General features: G+C 39.4%; 1 protein-coding gene across 1 annotated transcript; it reads right to left on the reverse strand.

Annotated features, from left to right (window-relative positions):
• Positions 1–903: 903 nt before the first annotated feature.
• On the reverse strand, positions 904–19,522 carry LOC128532110 (laminin subunit gamma-1-like). The gene is made up of 8 exons (XM_053506370.1): positions 19,145–19,522; positions 10,062–10,366; positions 9,478–9,605; positions 8,725–8,891; positions 7,871–8,059; positions 6,437–6,554; positions 5,838–5,903; positions 904–2,315 (listed from the first exon to the last, which is right to left on the reverse strand). Exons 1-8 carry the CDS (start codon positions 19,503–19,505, stop codon positions 2,297–2,299), a joined length of 1,353 nt encoding a protein of 450 aa, XP_053362345.1. The 5' UTR covers positions 19,506–19,522; the 3' UTR covers positions 904–2,296.
• Positions 19,523–20,827: the final 1,305 nt, after the last annotated feature.

Genomic DNA, 20,827 nt, shown 5'->3' on the forward strand with positions numbered 1-20,827 from the left:
AAATAAATAAGAGAATGGTGAAGTGTTTACAAAGATGATAAATTTTATTGTTTTATTATTTTTTTATTAATGAAACATTATGAAAACAAGTAATAACTTACACTTGCATCCTGGTCTTGGTTCGCCATGCTGGTTTAAGACGTATTTTTGAGACTTTGCTGTCCCTTTAGGGTCTCCGTAGAATTGTATATTATGAATATGTATATTTTTTATGCACGTGAATGTTTTTTTGTGACTTTATATTTTTTTCGTGCACGTGAATTGGGTTTTTACGCATGTGAATTGGGTTACGTACGTGAACATCGTGTCTTTTGTGTGAATTATTTATGAGACCGATCTGCCTCCATACATGAATACCTTTCAACCAATTTCCAGTTGACCATTTATCTCTAAAAGTGTAAAAGTGAATGTGCTAACTAGTGGCCAACAGTGGTATTACCACATAGAATTTCACGTCACCATGACAATGACGGTTAGACCTGAAAAAGCCAAAGTCTTGGAAAAGGAAAAAGTGACACTGAATTATGCTGCTAATGTTTTTATAACGTGTAAAAATGTAAATACCCCCCCCCCCCGCCGAAATAATATCTGTATAGAAGCGTTTTAACTGGATCGAACATAGATTCAGTGTAGTGACATCTTTCATCCGCTGGGGGCGACGTCACATATAGCCTCTTAACCACAGTCTCCTTTTATATATAATAATAGTTGTTATGTAGAAGCTGTGAAAAAAAAAAATCACAAGATTTTCAGGCAAATTCCCAGTTTAACCTTAACACCCCTCGTATTTGAAAGCTCCACACTCGTATTTGTCAGCTTTATTTTTATCTGCTTCACATTACATACACTTACACACAAACACAGTGCTTGTTTAGTATATAATGAACTCTTCCATAGATTTTATGCAGGTCAAAGCTAGCTAACTTTAGTACAGAGTCACTGAAAGGGTTATAAGTGGGAATTCATTCTTGGTCTGTTCAGTAAAAAAAAAACATTATAAACGGTGATATGCTTTAGTTATTTTGTTCATCCTATTCATCTGCAAAATCTTGTGTCAAATGTATGAAAATTAACACATTTTAATTACTTAACGCCTTATTTGCATATCAGTATATTGATTGTAATGACGTCATTAATTTGACTGTATTCAGCTGTTGTATACAGGCATTAAGTTTGCCTGTATGCCCATGATATATATTGCCATGGCTAAACTTTACCTAACATATTACATGGAAGCTGATGAATCATGAAATGTTAGCAAGACAAATGAACTATATTTTGTTCATCACCGCTCACCTCCACAGTTAGACAAACACAACTAGAAAGGGAGGGAGGACTTCACTTTGCTCTAGTCTCTGCCTGTCTGTGATGAGCCGATCAATTTCAACATTTTCAACATACACGCACATATATACATATATTCATTTATTTATAAAAATAATAATAGATGTATAAAACCCCAGAAGGGCACACTCTCTCAAGGAAGGAAAAGAGCAGCCCAAAAGCCCCCTTTGATGCCAATGCGAGCGCGTGCCTGACTGTAACTAACTCGCTAATTCGCTCGTTTTTGAACGGGTTCCTTTTAGCCGACCTTGAACTCTCACACACGCACAGCACTGATTTAATCAAAACCGATTTTAATAACAACTTGTTATACGGAAGTACTGCCAGTGTGTGTGTGTGTGTGTGTGTGTGTCGATGGGGGAGGCTTCAGACATTTGGGTTTCCTGATACTGTATGTAATGAAGAACCAAAGTTATGATTTTTTTTTTAAATGTTTCAATTTTACTGCTTCTAGTATATGGAAATGACGTCACAAAAATCTACAACTCACAAAATGAGTACTAGTAGTAGGACCATCTACTAGTAGTAATTATTATTAGTATCATTTTAGTCACAAAAACAACTGAAAACGACTTACTCTTCACAGACGATGGGGAGTGCATGTAGAGTTTGTGAGTCAGTTGGAAATGAATGTGAAATGAATAAAAATATCAAATAAATAAAAATATTTTGTTTATATTTATTTGTTGTATGTAGTAGATCACTTTTGTGCTGGAAAGTAATGCCGGCACGTTCCTCTGGACATTTGCTTTATTGCATGATAAGCTGTGTATTTCGTTTTTTTCTTTCTCTTAAACTTAATAAGATTAGATTAAATAAGTTGTAAGGCAAAAACACTTAGAAGACAAAGCATAAAATGGCTGGAACAAGAAACTATTTAATTCGTTGAGGTCACCAGGCTGTGGGAAAGTGCAGGAAAAAAGTGAACAATCTGTTTGAAGCTTCATTCTCTTTAGGTAACAATGCAGTACCTGAAAAGTGAGCACATAACACAGAAGAAAAACTTTCAATTAGTGTTCAGAGAATATTTATTATTATTATTATTATCATCATCATCATCATCATTATTATTTAAATCAGTATATAGCCATTAACTATCTTCAGCATACACAATCTTATTGCAGTTAAAAATGTGAAGAATATCATTTGATTTAGAATAACATTTTAAAAGGGATTTAAAAGCTGATTAAATTGTGTTCAACAACTGTAAAGTACCAAGTTTAAATTGAAATTAGCTTTAAGCTTGTCCTTGTGGTTCTAAAAGCAGGAACATTAAGATAGTTTTATGAGGTTGGTAACTAGTACATGAATGAAAGGGCAGGTTTGTCCAAGACATGCATAATATCTGCTCTTTATTTAACAATCTGAGGCAAACTGGATGTGCAGCAAACTATTACACACAAACTATCTAAAGTCTAATTACAGTCTGCTTTGCTTTAATCACCCAACACCTCCATAATCACTACTTCTTTTTCCACAGAATCTGTTTGTCCTACTGTCCCTTGCGTTTGGACCCTAAGGACATAAACATCTACCAGCCTATTTCAAATTCTTTATTTATCTCTAAAATTCTTAAAAGGGTTAAAACCATTAATCTCTTTTAATCAAGTTTTTTCCCCCAAACTGAGGACAGAAACCACAATGATTAAGATCACCAATAACCTCTTTTGACTCTGACCTACTCTCCATCCTTATCCTTCTTGATCTCGATCTCAGTGCAACTGGTCCATTTTTTTGGGGGGCAAACAAAATGAAAATTAAACTTTCAATAATCGCCTGTAAATAGCCATAACAAGTGCTGGAAAAGCACCGAGTGTAAGCTCAGCCGCAATCACTTGACTTCTGCTTAATTAGAAGATCAGGTCGCTCTGGTCCAAGCTCTTTAACTTTTTTTCTTTCTTAGTCCGAAGAAATTGCAGAATTTTCTCTCATATTTAGCTGGCTTCCACATCAATCACTATTCAATACATTAATTAACAATCTTCTGACTGTTAATACGACTGGTTGAGAATGGTCCAATCACATGAGCCCAAATACTTAAAAACAATATTGATTCGCTAAGAACAAAAGTGGAAGGGGTTTGGGTGTCACAGTGTTGCGCCCCAAAGATGATTTTAAAAAATCCAATTAGAGCTCACATACACAGAGCATACATAGACACTCATTTGTCTGGTGGCCAAGCGTACACGAACACAAATGAACATAATACAGTTTAGATTTTTTTTTCATTAATAAAATAAATAATTATGTTAAATAATAACATGTTAAAGTAGCATTCTTTTCTGCCTAACTTTAAGGGGCCATATTAACCGGCCGCCACAGGCACTGTGTATCAGTGGTTTTGTTTGTACCTCATTAATAGGACACAATTTGTCCAAATACAATAGATGGTTCCATAAGAGTTCTGCAAAGGAGTCCCACAGAGTTAGATAATGGGTCCACTTCTTTTTATCATTTACTCTATCTTAGTCCTATCTCTATCTTTTCATTCAGTTTCACTGTTATGCTCATGATAGGCAGCTTTATTTTCCTACTAAGCCCACCTCTACTTTTCAACCTAGTAGCATTACTACATCTCTTCATGATATTTCACCACATGGATAAAGAGTTAATAGCAGGAAAAGTGAGGTACACTTGCCAAAACTAACAGTTTCATTCTTTTTATCATTGGACAACACTCTGTACTTTTCATCTCACACAAATAATGTCCCTTTGCTTCTTCCGTCCTTCTCTCCTCTGGCAACTGACTTTGCATCATCATCATCATCATCTAAATTCAATTCTGCATATAGACATCCCTCTTTGCTTGCATAATATGCGCCAAGCAAGCTTTTGCAAAAGTAAAAAATTCAAATAACCATGGAGTGGTGTCTTCACTGCCACTCTAAACTGGCATATTTTAAAATTGCGCGTAGTGAAAGGATTTTCCAGTATTAAAACACAGTATTGTTCTGTCTGTGGATAACCTTTGTTATAGCTATGTTATTACCAGATATTTTGACAAGGAAGTCTTTCTCAAATTTATTGGTTTTCTATAAACTATACCAGACAAAAAAACATCAATTACTGGCTAACAGTAACCCTGGTGAGAACATATGGAATTTGCATTAGTTTAAACAATCAGATAAACATGTTTTCTTAAATATTCTTTAGCATTTTCTGGTCAGAAATATGTCATTTGTGACTTGGCACTTTTGATAGATGCCCAATGTCTGTATGTTGATTAATCTAAAGCTAACACGTATATGCACTACTAGTCCAGAGTTTGGACAACACCTAATTCAATGGTCTTTTCTGATTTAAAAAAAAAAAAAATTTAGGTGCTGAGGTGGGTTTTGCAAAAGAATTTAGAAAATATATTACACTCATCATAAAACATTGAATTAAAAGGTGTGTCCAGACTTTTGGCTAGTACTGTACACTATAACTCATTTAACAGTAAGAACTTTTTTTCATACTGCCGTAGTCCTAGTGCGCAAATTTGTATGTTTACAAGTTAAATATTATTTAAAATTAAATTTATTAGTTTACTTATTAATTTAAAAGACATTCTTGTTTTGTTTTCCCAACTAGACTATACCGGAAAGATACCAAACTATAACTTCGAAACCGTTATACATGATGAACATTCATACAAGCTTTCCATTTATGTTGTAGATGTGAGTGGTGTTGTAGACCTGTAGACGTGTGTATGTGACTTACACACACTATATGGACAAATGTATTTGGCCAAACCTGTTAATTATTGAATTCAGGCGTTTCAATCAGGCCACTTATCCCCAATGAAGGGCGATATTAATACTTCATCATACCAAGACATCTTTCTACAATAATATGCTTCCAACTTTCTGGCAACAGTTTGGCGAAGGCCCTTTTCTACTCCAACATGACTGAGCCCCAGTGCACAAAGCAAGGACTATAAAGACATGGTTGGATGAGTTCAGAGTGGAAGAACTTGACTGGCCCTAACACTGAGCCCTGTGAACTCAACCCCATCAAGCACCTTTGGGATGAACTGCAATGGAGATTACGAGCCAGACCTTCTCTTTCAACCTCGTAAATGCTGTACAGAATGATTGACCACAGATTCCCACAGAAACACTCAAAAATCTTGTGGACATCATTCCAAGAAGAGTGGAAGCGCTGTTGAAATATATGTATTTGGATACGATGTCATTGCAGGTTTGGCCCGAATACTTTTGTCCATTTAGTTTATTTAAAAATAAATTTTGTTTACCTGTAGCATTTATATCAACCTATTGTGATATAAAGATGTTATTCAGTCCTGAAATAAAATCTCTGTTCAAGTTCATTCTGGTGACATACAGTACAATAAGTGCTGGAATCTAATTGGGAACAATGTGAACTGGCAGTGGCTCTTTTTGTCCACTGCATGATCACTACTGTGGGATTTCCCAGTCTGCTTAAAGACGGTGCAAAAGAAAGAGGAAAGAGAGAGTATGTGAATACTGTACATGCTAAAGAGTCCTGACCTTTCACAGTGTCCTGTATTGACATCACACTCCTGTGTGCGTGCACCCGGGGATGTGGGCTGTGAGCTGTGGACGAGCAAAACGAAAGAGATGTTACAGCGCATGAACTTACAGCCGCTGACTAAAATCATGTGCAAATATCATCTTCCTTAGAGACAAAAAATAATAGCAAGTAGGAGAAAATAACATTTTTAATAAGAACTAATTAGAATTACGTCAGTCATGTAGTATGTGAAGTCATAGGGCTGAAAACGGTCATCACCTAAGAACAACTCTAATCATGATCAGAAGTCTATCACATGGCTGAAAAACTGATTTAAGTTCAGGTCAACTACTTTTTACACTGTGTTCTAAAATATGCAGAAATATGAAAAAAAAAATTAAACTCCCCCTATTTAACCGAAACAGACGTAAGATACATTTTGACAACTTTTGTCTAAAATACAAATCAAACTACAGGCGTTGTATAAATATATAACTACACTGCATTATAATGTCTTATTACTTCAGAAAAAAAATTTACTTTATAAAAGCATTAACTTGAAAAAGTTAATTCATATTCTCTATAATTATTTGTACTATTATTGCTTAAACCGTACCTGCAGCCTGCCTTGGTCAGCGAGTGGTATCCAGGCTGGCAGCGGTCACACTTATGGCCCATTACACCCGGTTTACAGCCACAGCGCCCTGTGATGTCACATTGAGTGTTTAGAGAGCCTGGAGAGGGAAAGAAATAAAATAGGGACAAATTGTGTTGTGCAAATGTACCAGTTTTCTAGAGAAAACAGCAAAAAAGTCTTTTTCGCAGCCCATAGTGTTCCTGAGAACTAGCCATTCACTTCTCCTGTGTGTGAGAGTGGAGTGCTGTGGGTACGGTTTGGCCTGCTTTTCTTGGCAGCGCGGGCATGTCTGACAAACGTGCTGAAAATTCAACCTGATATATTTTAAAGCATTTAGTAGGAAAGTGACTGAGCCAATTTTTGTGTGAATATTTCATGAACCATTAGTGCTAGTTCATGTTTTATGGTTAAATTTGAAAAATTTGGGTTCAGGATTGCTAATTTGTTTTTCAAAAATGCACTAGGTGTTTTAATTAATTGATTAATTTGTTTGTTTGTTTGTTTGTTTGTTTTTTTGAAAATCGGTCACAGGCAAAATGAATGGATTCTATGTAAAAATCTGTGATTCTATACGAACATCAAACAACCGGCCGTATCCCCGAAACAGTTTGAGCAATCTTCTCTGTTTAATCTTTAAATATGACAGAACTATTTCTTTGGTTTAGTTTAAGTTTTTTTTGAGTTTATGCAAAATTAAGCAAGCACTCTTTAAATGATGAATGATATAAGTTTTTCTATATTTTATTCTTTTTCTATTCCATCATTAATTTCTTACTGAGAATCTCGATTTTACCATCACGAGCAGTCGTATAAGCATTTCACTGCATCTCGTACTGTGTATGACTGTGTATGTGACATATAAACTTTGAATTTGATTTGATTTGAATGTGACGCCTCTTCACTGTAAAATGCACTTCATCGTCTATGGAATGAGTTTGGAGCGAGTCAGGGGCCATGTTTGAATCAGTTAATTATTTATAATCCACATGATTTTTTTTTTTTAAGAAACAGCAGAAATTTTTGAGCTCTATGACATAAGTTTTTTGTTCTGAGTCAGATCCAAAATAAGCACACGAGTGACGGGAAAAAACTAATAATAACTCGGGGAAAAAAAAACAATAAGTTTTGTGGCAAGGCTTTCTATAGCACCCGGCTGTACATTTTGGTGAAAATTTTGGGAGATACAGACATCTAGTCCTGAATCAGAAAAATGGGAATTTGGGGAAAACTGTCGCAAAACTGAAATTAAATATCAAGCCATTCCTGAGAGGGGAGGAGGAGCTCCACCAGTACAACTCGCATTAAATGTGAAAGTTTTACCCCCAAAAAAGTGCAAACCTTAAAACACAAACATTCTCTCAACTTCTCTCTCTCTCACACACACAAATAATCAATCAATGTGTCATCGCTCACCAACAGGGTTACAGCTGCAGGGCAGGCAGCGCTGGCCCGAACGCGCTCTGTAGTAGTTGTCTGAGCAGCGCTCGCAGTTGGGTCCGTCCGTGTTGTCGGCGCAGTTGCGGCAGTGTCCTCCGTGACCCGTGGCACGGTACAGCGCCGGGTCGAAGTAGCACTCGCTGCTCTTGCCGTTGCAGTTGCACGCTGAAACACACGTTCATATTCACATTTTTTGCTAAAACATGCTTCCTGAAATCTTTGAATCTGCCCTAATTTCATGCTTTATCACACTCTTTTAAAGTGCTACACAATGGTAACGCTGTTACCCCAACCATGTTTTTTTTATATATAGACAGTATATATACATTTATTTAAACACAGTGTGATCGAAAAAAGGATGCAGAGTTTCATTCGCTGTTCGAAACATGCTGCAAAACATTCAAATGAAATACATGTTTAAAATCAAAAACTAACAAAAACATCTGGAGAAAGAGAATGCTTCTTATGGTGTTCTTAAGTAAGGCCCGAATAGAGAGGACATAAAAAATACATGCTCAGACTTCTTTTACTACATCAAGTGCTTGAAATGCTATTAAGTGTGCATGAGATACAATTTGTCAGTGCTTACCACTAAGCCACCGCGACACCTATAACATCACTACAACCCCACTGTTATGTTGTAACAATATCACATCAGTATGCCACTCTAACATCACTATAATGCCACTTTAACTTTAATCACCACTATGTCACTCCTTGTGTATATCACTTCTTTTTTGAGGAAAGTATACACTAACCACATCATGCCATATTACATCATCAAGAGAATAAAGTGTTATATAGCCTACAGTACTCGAGTCGACACTCACGCAGACACTCGTTGGCGTCGTCAGAGGTGGCTCTCCTCCATGGGCGGTCGTTGTAGAAGGGCTTACACACGTTGCAGTCGTCACCCTCTGTGTTGTGTTTGCAGTCACACACCAGCTTGCTGTACTCGTTCTTCACACACTTGCTGGCATGACCGTTACATTTGCACCTAAAGAGGTGAGAAGAGCAGGCAGTCATACATACTATATGATCATTCTAGATCAGATCTAGATTTGCCCGGTTTAACTGTAAACGCACACAGTCAAACTAGAACCAGTCGTACAGCTCCAGATATACGCAGGATGATGTTTTTTGGCACACTGACTTATGAAAGTGGGTGCTCCCTGTGACTGTGCGTGCAGCCCTGTGCTGCCATCTGTTCGCGTGTTATAAAACTAGTCTAAAGACTTTTTGGAGTTGCTTAAAAGCCGTAGTCTGATCCCTGCCTTTTATTTTTTATCACCTCATTCTAGTCATTGAGAGTCATGATCTGGGAGGAACTTGCATTTGTATCCACAGAGTGCCAGTGCGCTCTTCTTTAAACTAGGATGAAAAGCAAGTAAGTAAATATTTTGTCAAATCCTTCTGTATTTAGATTTCCTATGTTTGTACTGATCTAAAGAGCCATGCACCATGGGTTTTTCTTCAATTCTATTAATGATTTGCAAAGACAAGAAAGATGCAACAGATGCAAAATAAAAAAAAATAAAAAACATATTAGGAACAGCCTGGGAGTTTAATTGCAAAACTCACACCTTCCTATTACAGCAATGTCGGAGATGGCGTAGTAGTACAACTTGAGCACCTTGGAGTTAAACTTTTTATCTCCGTTTGTGTTCAGCCTGTTCAGGGTCACTCTGATGTCTGTCACAGTCACCCAATCCTGCGAACATAAGAACGCTTTATGCTTTTAGTCAGAGCAATGGAAACATGGTCAAAGTCTTTACATTTTGTACATTGTTATCTAAGGCAGACGACAATGCTGCATTTTTAGCGGTTTCTTCCACTATTGTGCATTTTGTTTGAATCTCAGATCGAGGCCCTGGGACAAAACCCGTGGAGCATGCAGAGAGCGCCTAGGCGGATTTCTGTGTCTGATTGAGGTATACGTTCAGGAGAAACTCAACTTCCATCCACATTATCTGGGTGTGCTAGTTTGAGTTTAATCTAGTACAATTTCAGTCGAACTAACATTTATTTTAGTTTGTTTTAGTTAGACTAACACCATTAGCGGCACAATTTTTCATGAGAACATTTGGCTGATGAGCAAGGAGGAATCAGAGCCATGGTCAGGAACACTAGGGGCAATATATATTTTTTCTAAGCATTTGCATTAGACCTGAAGCTCTGGGCTGTTGCTGAGGTTGTTTGCACTTGGGCGTCCCTCGAGTGTAGAGAAGTCCACATTTCCTCCTGTGAGCGGCGAGATGTCGCTGAACTCGTCCGTGCAGAGTGCCTGCTGCTCGTCCTCGCCAGCGCGGATGAAACCCCGGTTCACCTTGCCGTAGGTTTTCTCGCACGATCCGCTGTAGTACTGGTACGGGATCCACGGGCCGTCCTCACGCGTGCGCTTGTAGATGGCGAAGCTCTCAGGACGGCTGCTGTGGAACTTCAGACGCACGTGAGTGATCGCGAAGGCCTTTCCTGAAAAATAGAAAAAAAAGGCACAAATTAGAGATCAAGAACTGCAGTGTAGTACCTTACATGTATATAAAAAGAAATATGCTTTGTAATATTTGGAAAATATTAATCATACTCCTGCCGCGTCTGAAGGCATTATAAGCAATTTCAGCCAGTCCTGCAGACACACATGACGAATCCCAATTGCAATTGTGTATTATTAATATTGTCGTCATGGTGGCTTAGTGGTTAGCACTCTTGCCTTGCACCTTCAGGTCCCAGGTTGGATTCTCACATTGGGTCTATGTGCGTGGAGTTTGCATGTTCTCCCCACTTTTGGTGGGTTTTCCTCCGGGTTCTCCGGTTTCCCCCCACAATCCAAAGACATGCCGATTAGGCTAATTGGTGTTTGCAAATTGCCTGTATGAATGTTGACAGCATGACCTACCATGGTCGTACAAATAAAAATTTATGAGTATTTCAGGACATGTATGAGAGATGTAAGACAGTGGTGAGAGGAAGGTGTGACAGAAGAGTTGGAGGTGGGTCTGCATCAAGGATCGGCTCTGAGCCCCTTCTTGTTTGCTCTGCTGTTTGTTTATAGTGCAAAGCACACACAAACTTTCATTCCATAAATCCTCGGTAAGAGCATAAGCCCAGAGAGGATCTTTAGTTTTCGTTTTGTTTTCCAGAGTCCCGTCCGTTCTCGCGTAGACTGCGGGTTTTCAGTTTTCTTTTGGTTTCCTTTTATGTTCCTTAATTAATAATCCCATGCTATCCCCAAATGGTCAGGTCTTCCTGTGCCTGTCATAAGCACTCTCACAAAGTCCCATTTCATTGACCCGTCTAAAGCCCTAATCATTAAAACATCTCGTAGTGCAGCTCTCCATACCGCACCACATAACAAGATGAGATTAGACATGAGTCTCCATGGACTATGATGTTTGCGGATGACAGTGTGCTTTGTAGCAAAGGCAGGGAAGAGGTGGAGGAAAATCTGTAGAGGTGAAGGTACGCTCTGGAAAACAGAGGAATGAAGGTTAGCAAGACTGAATACATGTGTGTGAATGAGAAGGACCCAAGTGTAAGGCTACAGGGAGTAGAGATAAAGAACCTTTAACAGCAGTTCAATTCAATTCAATTTTATTTGTATAGTGCTTTTAACATATGTCATTGTCGCAAAGCAGCTTTACACAATCTAAAGAATTATGTAAGTCTGTAAGGAATGTGAGTGTGTGTGAATCAAAATGAGCAGATTGTCCCTGGTGAGCAAGCCACGGGTGACAGTGACAAGAAAAAACTCTGAGAAACTTTGAGAGGAACCAATCTCAACAGGGAACCCATCCTCATTTTGGTGAAACAGAGAGCAGGAATTGATCTGCTTTTATACAGCGTGTTAGGTGGCAGCCAGTTCAGCTATAACAGTTGATGTTAATTGATGTTAATATGGAGTCCAGGTAGTTATTGGAGACAATTGCAGTCTTGAACTATCAAGCAACCGCAGCCAAGTCAAGTCCTCAGAGAAACGGCTGTCAACACCAGTCGAGGCCAGAACTATCTTTGTGGTAGAGTGAAACCATCCCCAGACACCAGACGTATTCCAAAGAGACATACGGGAAATCCATGTGACGAGAACTTCAACCAAAAGCAGGGCACCAGGATGGGTCAGACAGATCCGGAGGGGAGAGGGAGTCTGGGTCACTGGCAGCTCAGGAACGACATGTGTAGAGAGAGGGAGAGGGGGAGAGAGAACAAAAGAGGGAAGAGCAGAGGAGGAGAGATAACAGTTAGGTATGGTCGCAGTCACATAATGCATAATGTGAATGTATATTTAGTGTAGAGTGCAAGCAGAGACTCCGGCAGGACTAACTATAACAGCATAACTAAAAGGGGAGAGCCAGACATGAGGGCTCCCTAAGATGTAAAGCAACCAATCACCTCACCGTCAACAAACATGAGTAATCAATGAGAGTGGGAAAGACAGCATCTAAACATACCAGTTCACCATAATACTCTACACTTTACCTCTACATTTACTACTTTAACGAGTGCTGTCTCTGTGCTATGATGAGGCCTAAATCCTGACTGATACAGTTCATGTATGCCATTTCTATGTAAATATGAGCATAGCTGCTCCGCTACTATCTTTTCCAGAATCTTAGAGATAAAGGGGAGGTTTAATATTGGCCTGTAACTGGACAGCTGACAGGGGTCGAGGTCAGGTTTCTTAATTATTAGTTTGATAACTGCTGATTTAAAAGATTTTGGAACGTAACCAATGCTGAGTGAAGAATTAATTATTCTCAACAGGGGTTCTCACTAAAAGTCCTCACTATTGCATGATGTTGTTGTGGAGATTTCTACAGTGGTCTTATTTCTGGTTAATTTGGCTACAGCATTAAATAGGAATCTAGGATTATTTTTGTTATTTTCTATAAGAGTGGAGAGATATGTTGATCTAGCTACACTAAGAGCTTTTCTATAGTTCAGGATGCTCTCCTTCCATGCTATTTGAAATACTAGCAATTTAGTTTGACGCCATTTATGTTCTAATTTCCGAGCGGTCTGTTTTAAAGTGCGCGTGTGATCGTTATACCAGGGAGCGAGTTTCTTATCTCTAATATTTTTTTACATTATCTAAGGTATAACGGAACGTCGACTCTAAATATTCAGTCGCCTGATCGAGTTCTGTGGGGTCAGACGGTGATCTAATCAAAGTTGTTAACTCTGGGAGATTACTGATAACCCTGTGTGGTATTTGATGTGAATGTACGTTTAATACAGTAGCATGGTGCTGCGCGTAAATTATCACTATAACACACTTTAATTGAGACAAGTTACTGATCTGATATAACTTCAGACAGTGAAATTGGTAATACATTTCTTATGCTTAATCCGAAAAATATTATTAAATCTAAAGTGTGACCTGCTTTATGAGTGGGTCCTACTACACACTGATTTACTCCTACTGAGTCCAGTATGGACATAAATTCTCTACGCAGAAGGTCTTCTGGATTCTCAAAATGAATATTAAAACCTCCAGCAATTAACACTTTGTCTACAGAAACGACTAGGTTTGAGAGAAAATCTGCGAATTCACAAAGAAATTCAGAGTACGGCCCAGGAGGTCTGTATATGATGATTATCGGGATTGACTGAGCTGACTTAAAATAGTTAAATACACTTATGTTACTATAAAGAATTTTAAATGAATTAAATTTGTGTCCGTGTTTTTGTACAATAGTTAAATTATCGTTCTGAATAACTGCAACGCCTTCTCCTCTACCAGTTAACCGAGGCTGGTGTATGTAGCTGTATCCAGGAGGACTAGCTTCATTTAGAGCCACATACTCGTCCTGTTTAATCCAGGTTTCTGTTAAACAGAGTATATCAAACTCCTGATCCGTGATAATTTCATTAACTATAACTGCTTTAGATGCGAGAGATCTAATATTTAACAGTCCTAGCTTCAGATCAGAGGTGCCGGCTGCGCATTCAGTCTGATCCAAGTTTTGTGGTACCTATGTTAATTAAATTACTAAAACAGACTTTTTGAATCCTTCTACATTTTTGTTTAGCTCGGGGAACAGAAACAGTCTCAATATAATGAACACTGATTGACGACTCTATGCAGCTAGCAGACGGTTGGGTTAGCCTGTCTGTCTGCTCCCTGGCCTGGGCTCTGGATTGTCACCGATTAACTAGGCCTCTTCTGAGACTATGAGCTATACTACAGGAAATGAGAGCAGCACCTTCCCGAGTGGGATGGACACCGTCCCGCCCTAACAGACCAGTTTTGCCCTCAAATGTCTTCTGATTGTCTATGAAGCTCACATTATTTTGGGAGCACCACCTGGACATCCAGTGGTTCAGCGACCATAACCTGCTGTAAGTTATGTCGCCACGTCTCATTGGGATGGGACCAGAGCATATTACTTCATCGGACATCGCCCTCGCTAGTTTAAACACCTCTTTGAAGTTATTCTTACTAACCTCTGACTGACGAAGGGATCACTAGCTTCATCTTAGAGAACCTATGCTAGCTTCATCTTAGAGAACCTATGCTGTTACCTGCTATGTCCGGTGCTCTGGCTCCCGGGATACACCTAACCACTGCCGCTGGCGCCCCTAAAGGCCTGGCTAATTTTACATGTCTCAGTATAGAGTCTCCTATAACCAGAGCTCTTTCAGGTTTTTCAGCGGGTGCATCACTGAGGAGAGCAAACATGTTGGACACGTGAACCGCAGAAGAGGTGTGCTCCGGTGGGCTAGCCTTAGCGTTAGCTTTGGCGGAACGAGTATGCCGCTGGGTCGTCACTCACTCGCCTCGCTGTGAGGGCTCTAATGCCGGAGTCGGGGGCTGGTTATCTCCACCTGTGGCACCCAGACTGTCCGCTACAGGAATAACACTGCTCTCACACTCTCTAACCCTCTCTAAAGTCTGGATGCGCTCCTCTAACGATGATATCTTCTCCGTCAGAGTGCCCACTAACACACACATTAAATAAAATAAATAAATAAATAAAATTACCACTAACGACGGAGGAACAATGTCTAAACATCCTGCACTACACACACTGGACAAGCTAAATATTATCCATTATATCGTACCTGAGTCGGAGTTTAGTTGTTTTGAGCTGAATTCCGTTTGTTGTTCTTAGACGAAGAAACTCGTGCTTTCTCCAAAAACGCAAAAAAGGTGCGATTGTATGAAAAACTTAACAAAACCTAGTTGCTATTAATATTATTATTGTATAAACAGAAAAGCTATATAATTTAAACGCTGATACAAACGCGAAACACAGGAAGCTACGTCACCAACCAACCACCAGCAGAACCTTAAATATCAATGATCCAGAACAATGGACAGGGGAGAAAAGTGTCAGGTGTGTTGTGCGATAAAAGAGTATCAGCGAGAATGAAAGTAAAGGTGTACAAGACAGTGGTGAGACCAGCAATACTCTACAGCTTAGAGACAGTAGTCTGAAGAAAAGACTAGAGACTACTGGCAGAGTTCATGACAGACACAGGAGTGGAGCCCCACGAGTGACAGACCACAACGATGACCAGTACCTAAGGACCTATGCACTCAGACATCGTTATGCAACTGCCACACAGCTGCAGGCCCGTTTATGAGATGCGAGGGGTACTAGGGTTTCCAGACAAACCATTCGCAATTGACTCCACCGCATTGGCTTGAATATGACACTGCCATGAACGTTTGCAGTGGGCACAAGACCATGTGACCTGGACAATGCAGCAGTGGTCTACCGTCCTGTTCACTGATAAGTGTCGGGTCACCTTGCTGGAGAAGGCGAGGAGAGTGATATGCTGAGGTCAACATGGTCCCCAGGGTTTGCTTTGGTGGAGGAGGTGCAACAGTCTGGGCAGGCATCACCAGTCAGCGCAAAACAGATTCGGTTATTATACATGGCTCAGTCACTGCACGTTCTTACCTTAGAGACATCATAGAACTCATCATCATCCCCCAATTCCGCCAGCACACACCCAACTTTCTGTTCATGAATGATAATGCTCCACCACATCGTGGCAGAATTGTCACAGCTTGACTTCAAGTTGGAAGTTGGAGTGCCTTATATGGTATGGCCATCAATGTATCCTGTCTGGGACCAGTTGAAGCAGAGACTGGATGATCGTACCCCACCCCACGTGACCTGGCAGAACTGCGTGTAGCACTTGTGGAACAGTGGAACACATTGCTTCAAAACAACATCACGAGGCTAGTGAGGAGCATGAGACGTCGCTGTCAAGCTGTCATTGCAGCAAATGGTGGAAACACCCGCTACTGACATTGTCAATTTTTGTTATTTGGGGCTATCCCTGTTATTGTCTAAAGCCATTAGTATAATAATTATGTTTGGTACTCTGTGTTGCGTACATAAAATTGGATATAACACCACCCTGTTTCACACTGTAATAATGTGTATACTCTGTAGCAAAAGGATTACAATCATGGTGATATAATAGCAGAAACAGATATGACATCATTTTGCTAAAGTCATACTGCATATTTTAAACGATTGTAGTTTTCCATTAACTTCTACTTTGCTTTTTTGCAATGTACAGTGCCTCACTCTTGTGTGTTTGTGTGTGTATCATTGGAAACATACTTATATTTTTAAAGTTCTAAAATTACTTCCTATATATATTATATACTCAGCAAAAAAAGAAACATCCCTTTTTCAGGGCTGTGTATTTCAACAATAATGTTGTAAAAATCCAAATAACTTTACAGATCTTCATTGTAAAGGGTTTAAACAATGTTTTCCATGCATGTTCAATTAGACATAATAAATTAATTAACATTAATAGAGGTCACAGTTCTAAAAACGCAGGACACTAAAGAGACTTGTCTACCGACTGTGAAAAACACCCAAAGAAAGATGCCCAGGGTCCCTGCTCATCTGCGTGAACGTGCATTAGGCATGCTGCAGGGAGGCATGAGGACTGCTGATGTGGCCATGTCCGCACTGTGAGACGCCAAATACGGCGCTACAGGGAGACAGAAGGGACAGCTGATCATCCTCGCAGTGGAAGACCACGTGTAACAACACCTGCACAGGATCAGTACATCCGAATATCACACCTGCGTGACAGGTACAGGATGGCCACAACAACTGCCCGAGTCACACCAGGAACACACAATCCCTCCATCAGTGCTCAGACTGTCCGCAATAGGCAGTCCATGAGGAGGAGATGCACTGCAGTACTTTAAGCAGCTGGTGGCCACATCAGATACTGACTGGTACTTTTGATTTTGAGCCTCCCTTCATTCAGGGACACATTGTGAAACATTTTTAGTTTATGTCTTATTCAAATTCAAATTTTATTTGTCACATACACAGTCATACACAGTTCGATATGCAGTGAAATGCTTGTACGACCGCCGGTGACCTTATAAAATGAGAAAAATAAGAAAATAAAAACTATATATAAGGAATAAATATTAATAAAAAGGAATAAAATACAAAAGAAAATAAATGTAACTAGTAAAATAAACAAACTGTACAAATAAGGGCATAATAAAAATATTACAAAATATAGAAATATAGGAATATATATAGTGTTGACTCCTTTAGTGTTCATACAAATATTTACACGTTAAGTTTACTGAAAGTAAAAACAGTTGAGGACGTCAGAGGACGTTTCTTTTTTTGCTGAGTATATATGCTTAATGCTTTTAAATGATATAATAATATTTTGACAATAACTCTGCTCTGTGTCAGAATATATATATATATATTAATATTATTTATCTTAAGGGTCCTGGATGTGAGTGTGTGCTCCAGGCCCCCAGCAACCTTGTATAATGGATTTTATAATGGATGGGATGGACGAGGAGTAAATGAGTGTATTGAAGTGCATACTTCATGTATCTGCACTTTACTTAAATGGTTATATTAGAAGTTACTTTTATTTTTACTAAACAAATGTCTGAACCTCTCCACTGCGGTGCGTTACATAACCACAGTGGTGCGGAGTGTTTGGAGAAGGAATTTCCCCACTTCCTAACTATAATGTGTCATTATGTAACTTGCATTGCATGGGAGACACACCCCATAGCGCAAGAGGTGATTAAAATCGGGAGTGTATCTGGTTGCCAACAGTGATGAAAAACAGCATGTTCACAAATTTGGAAGGAGGGAGAGGAGGGGAGATCTTTTTTTTTTTTTTTTTTAAATATGAAAAAGGCTCCCGGGACCTGACTTTTGGTCTTCGGTTGAAGATGGATGGATGGATGGATGGAGGGAAAAGGCTACTGTGAGCTAATACGTGCCTTGTATGTTTGATACAATTTGAAGGAGAGTACGTTCGTACTTTTATTAACGTACACACGTAAATGGAGAAGTTAAACTTTTACTTAAGTAATATTTGCCCTAGGGAATCTCTACTTTTACTCAAGATGGGAGGGTTGCGCCAGAAAGAGCGTCCGGCGGAAAAAAAACAGTGCCAATGCCAGTGTGTATCAGCGGATCTGTCATCCTGTCCATCACCAAAGCAAACAAAAAGGGGCTCAGAGCCGATCCTTGATGCAGACCCAACCCCAACTCTTTTGTCACACCAACAGCACATCTCACCACTGTCTTACATCTCTCATACATGTCCTGCATCACTCATACATTCTAATGTGTATGACCATGGTAGGACCTGCTGGCAGGTACAGGATTTGTGTACTTTGCCCATCTCTGATTATAGTTTTAATTTGGAATAATGTACAGCGTCATCTGTTGAATTTTGGAATGGACTGAAATTTTTACGCGTTACCGTAAAGTGTGTGAAAATGGGAATAGAAACAGAACTGGTCTCCACAGTCCTTAGTTGTACTACAGATGATCCTAGATGGATGAATAAATAGATAACATTTTGAACTTCCAGCTGCCTAACAGATAGTATGACTGTTTTTGACTGCAAAACAATTCCCGCTATCCGTTACGTACACTATCACTCAAATGGGGATGGGTTCCCTGTTGAGTCTGGTTCCTCTCCAGGTTTCCTTTTATTGCCATCTCAGGGAGTTTTTCTTGCCACTGTTGCCCTCACAATTGCTCGTCAGAGATAATCTGATTATTTCATACTGATTTCCATCATTTTCCTTTTGATTGTTTGTGACACTGACCATTCTTAAAACCGTTATACAAATAGAATTTAATTGAAAAACAATATACAATCTACATTTCATACTGTATAGGAGATTTACAACATCATCACTGCTGCCACGCACTAAAGTTATTCCTTGAGCTCTACAGGAGATCTGGAGGTTGAACGAGCATGCACACGTACCTAGGTGCAGGGTTAGGTTGATGGAGCTGGGGTACTGGACGCCTGCGAGCATGGTCTGGCTCTGCCACCAGGTGGTGTCCGCTTGGGTGTTGTAGTCGGTGAGGTAGACTGCACTGTGATGCTGTCTCGGATCTCGGGCATCGCAGATGTGGCACGACTTGGTGACTCCGGTGACGCCGGTCTGCACGCAGTACTCTTCAGGCGGAGAGCCGCACGTGTTGGTGGCCACCACGGGCACGTTGAACGCCGCGTTCACCAACTCAGGCATACAGCGCTGTGGCCGGTGCGTTACGTCGTCCACGCACTTGTCTGTCACACACACAGTCAGTAAACTCAGAACAAGAGGCACACAGCAGCGCATTATTGTGTCCTCTTCGACCTTCACCTTACAAAACAGCACTGCTGCTTCCTCCTTCTTCTCCCTTGTCTCTCTTCCTTTTTTTTGGTTCATTACTACTTGATTTTCTTCCAATCATTCGTTTATTGATTCCTGAGAACCGCCTCGATGAAAATTATTATTATTATTATTATTATTAACTGTTGTAGAAAAAGAAGATAAAACTTTAAAAGTTCACAAGCAATAAAATAATAGCTCTATACTGTATGTATTTATATTTTCATATTTAAAAAAGGAATTTTTCCATTCTAAAGATTTACATTGTTTATATATAACAAACATGTAAAGATTTTTTACATTTTTATTTGTTTTTATTGCTTTCTATTATCTTAAATGATTGTGCAATTGTTTTTTTTATCTAGTAAAACTCACCGAAGCAACTGATAAGTTCACATAAATATTCAGAGTGTGGCATTTTTCAAAATACAGTATATATGCTACTGTATGCTACATATTAAAAACATAGGCAGAAATGTCGCATCTCCAGGGTCCGGGTTCATTTCCCACGTCGGGTCTGTGTGGGTGGAGTTCTGCATGTTCTCCTTGTGGGTTTCCTCCGGGTACTCCAGTTTCCTCCTACAGGCCGAAGACATACAGATAAGGCTGATTGATGTTCACAAATGTGCCAGGGTCCGAGTTTGCTTCACAAATTGACTGTAGCGTGTGAATGAGCATGCAAGTGTGTGTGTGTGTGTGTGTGCCCTGTGATGGATTGGCATCCCGTCCAGGGTGTACCCCACCTCATGGCCTAAGTCTAACCCTTTTTTGTTTACTATGTAATTCCATACATATTCCGTCATAGTTTAGATGTCTTCAGTATAAATGTACAACGTAAAAAGAAAAAAAAAAGGAAAATTAAAAAAGACTAAGGGTGGTGTGTCAAAATGTTTGACTGGTAGTATGCTCTCCCAATATACTTTAGAACAGTTATAGTTCTTAAAATTAAAATATGCTTAAATTACTTGTAATTACGTATTTTGGCTCGAAAACTCATTTAGCGTAACATTTTGCAAGTACTTGTTGGGTTTTAAATGTTTAGCTCCTGACATCACAAACATCAGTACCTTTTCTGCATGTTCTTATCTGTGCTAAACCACACACAAATCTTGATTCCAAAAAAAAAAAAAAGTGATTTGATGAAATCTGAGTGTGTAACCAGGCAGGGTATTACTCAGCTCCGCCCAGCAGCATCCTTAGATGTGGGTCACATTGATCATATGCAACATATAGAGCACAAATTGTATTATATTGTGTTGTAGCGTTACAATGTCAGTCTAACTATCTCT

The sequence above is a fragment of the Clarias gariepinus genome, chromosome 1 (assembly GCF_024256425.1).
Source record: "Clarias gariepinus isolate MV-2021 ecotype Netherlands chromosome 1, CGAR_prim_01v2, whole genome shotgun sequence".
Classification (NCBI taxonomy): domain Eukaryota; kingdom Metazoa; phylum Chordata; class Actinopteri; order Siluriformes; family Clariidae; genus Clarias; species Clarias gariepinus.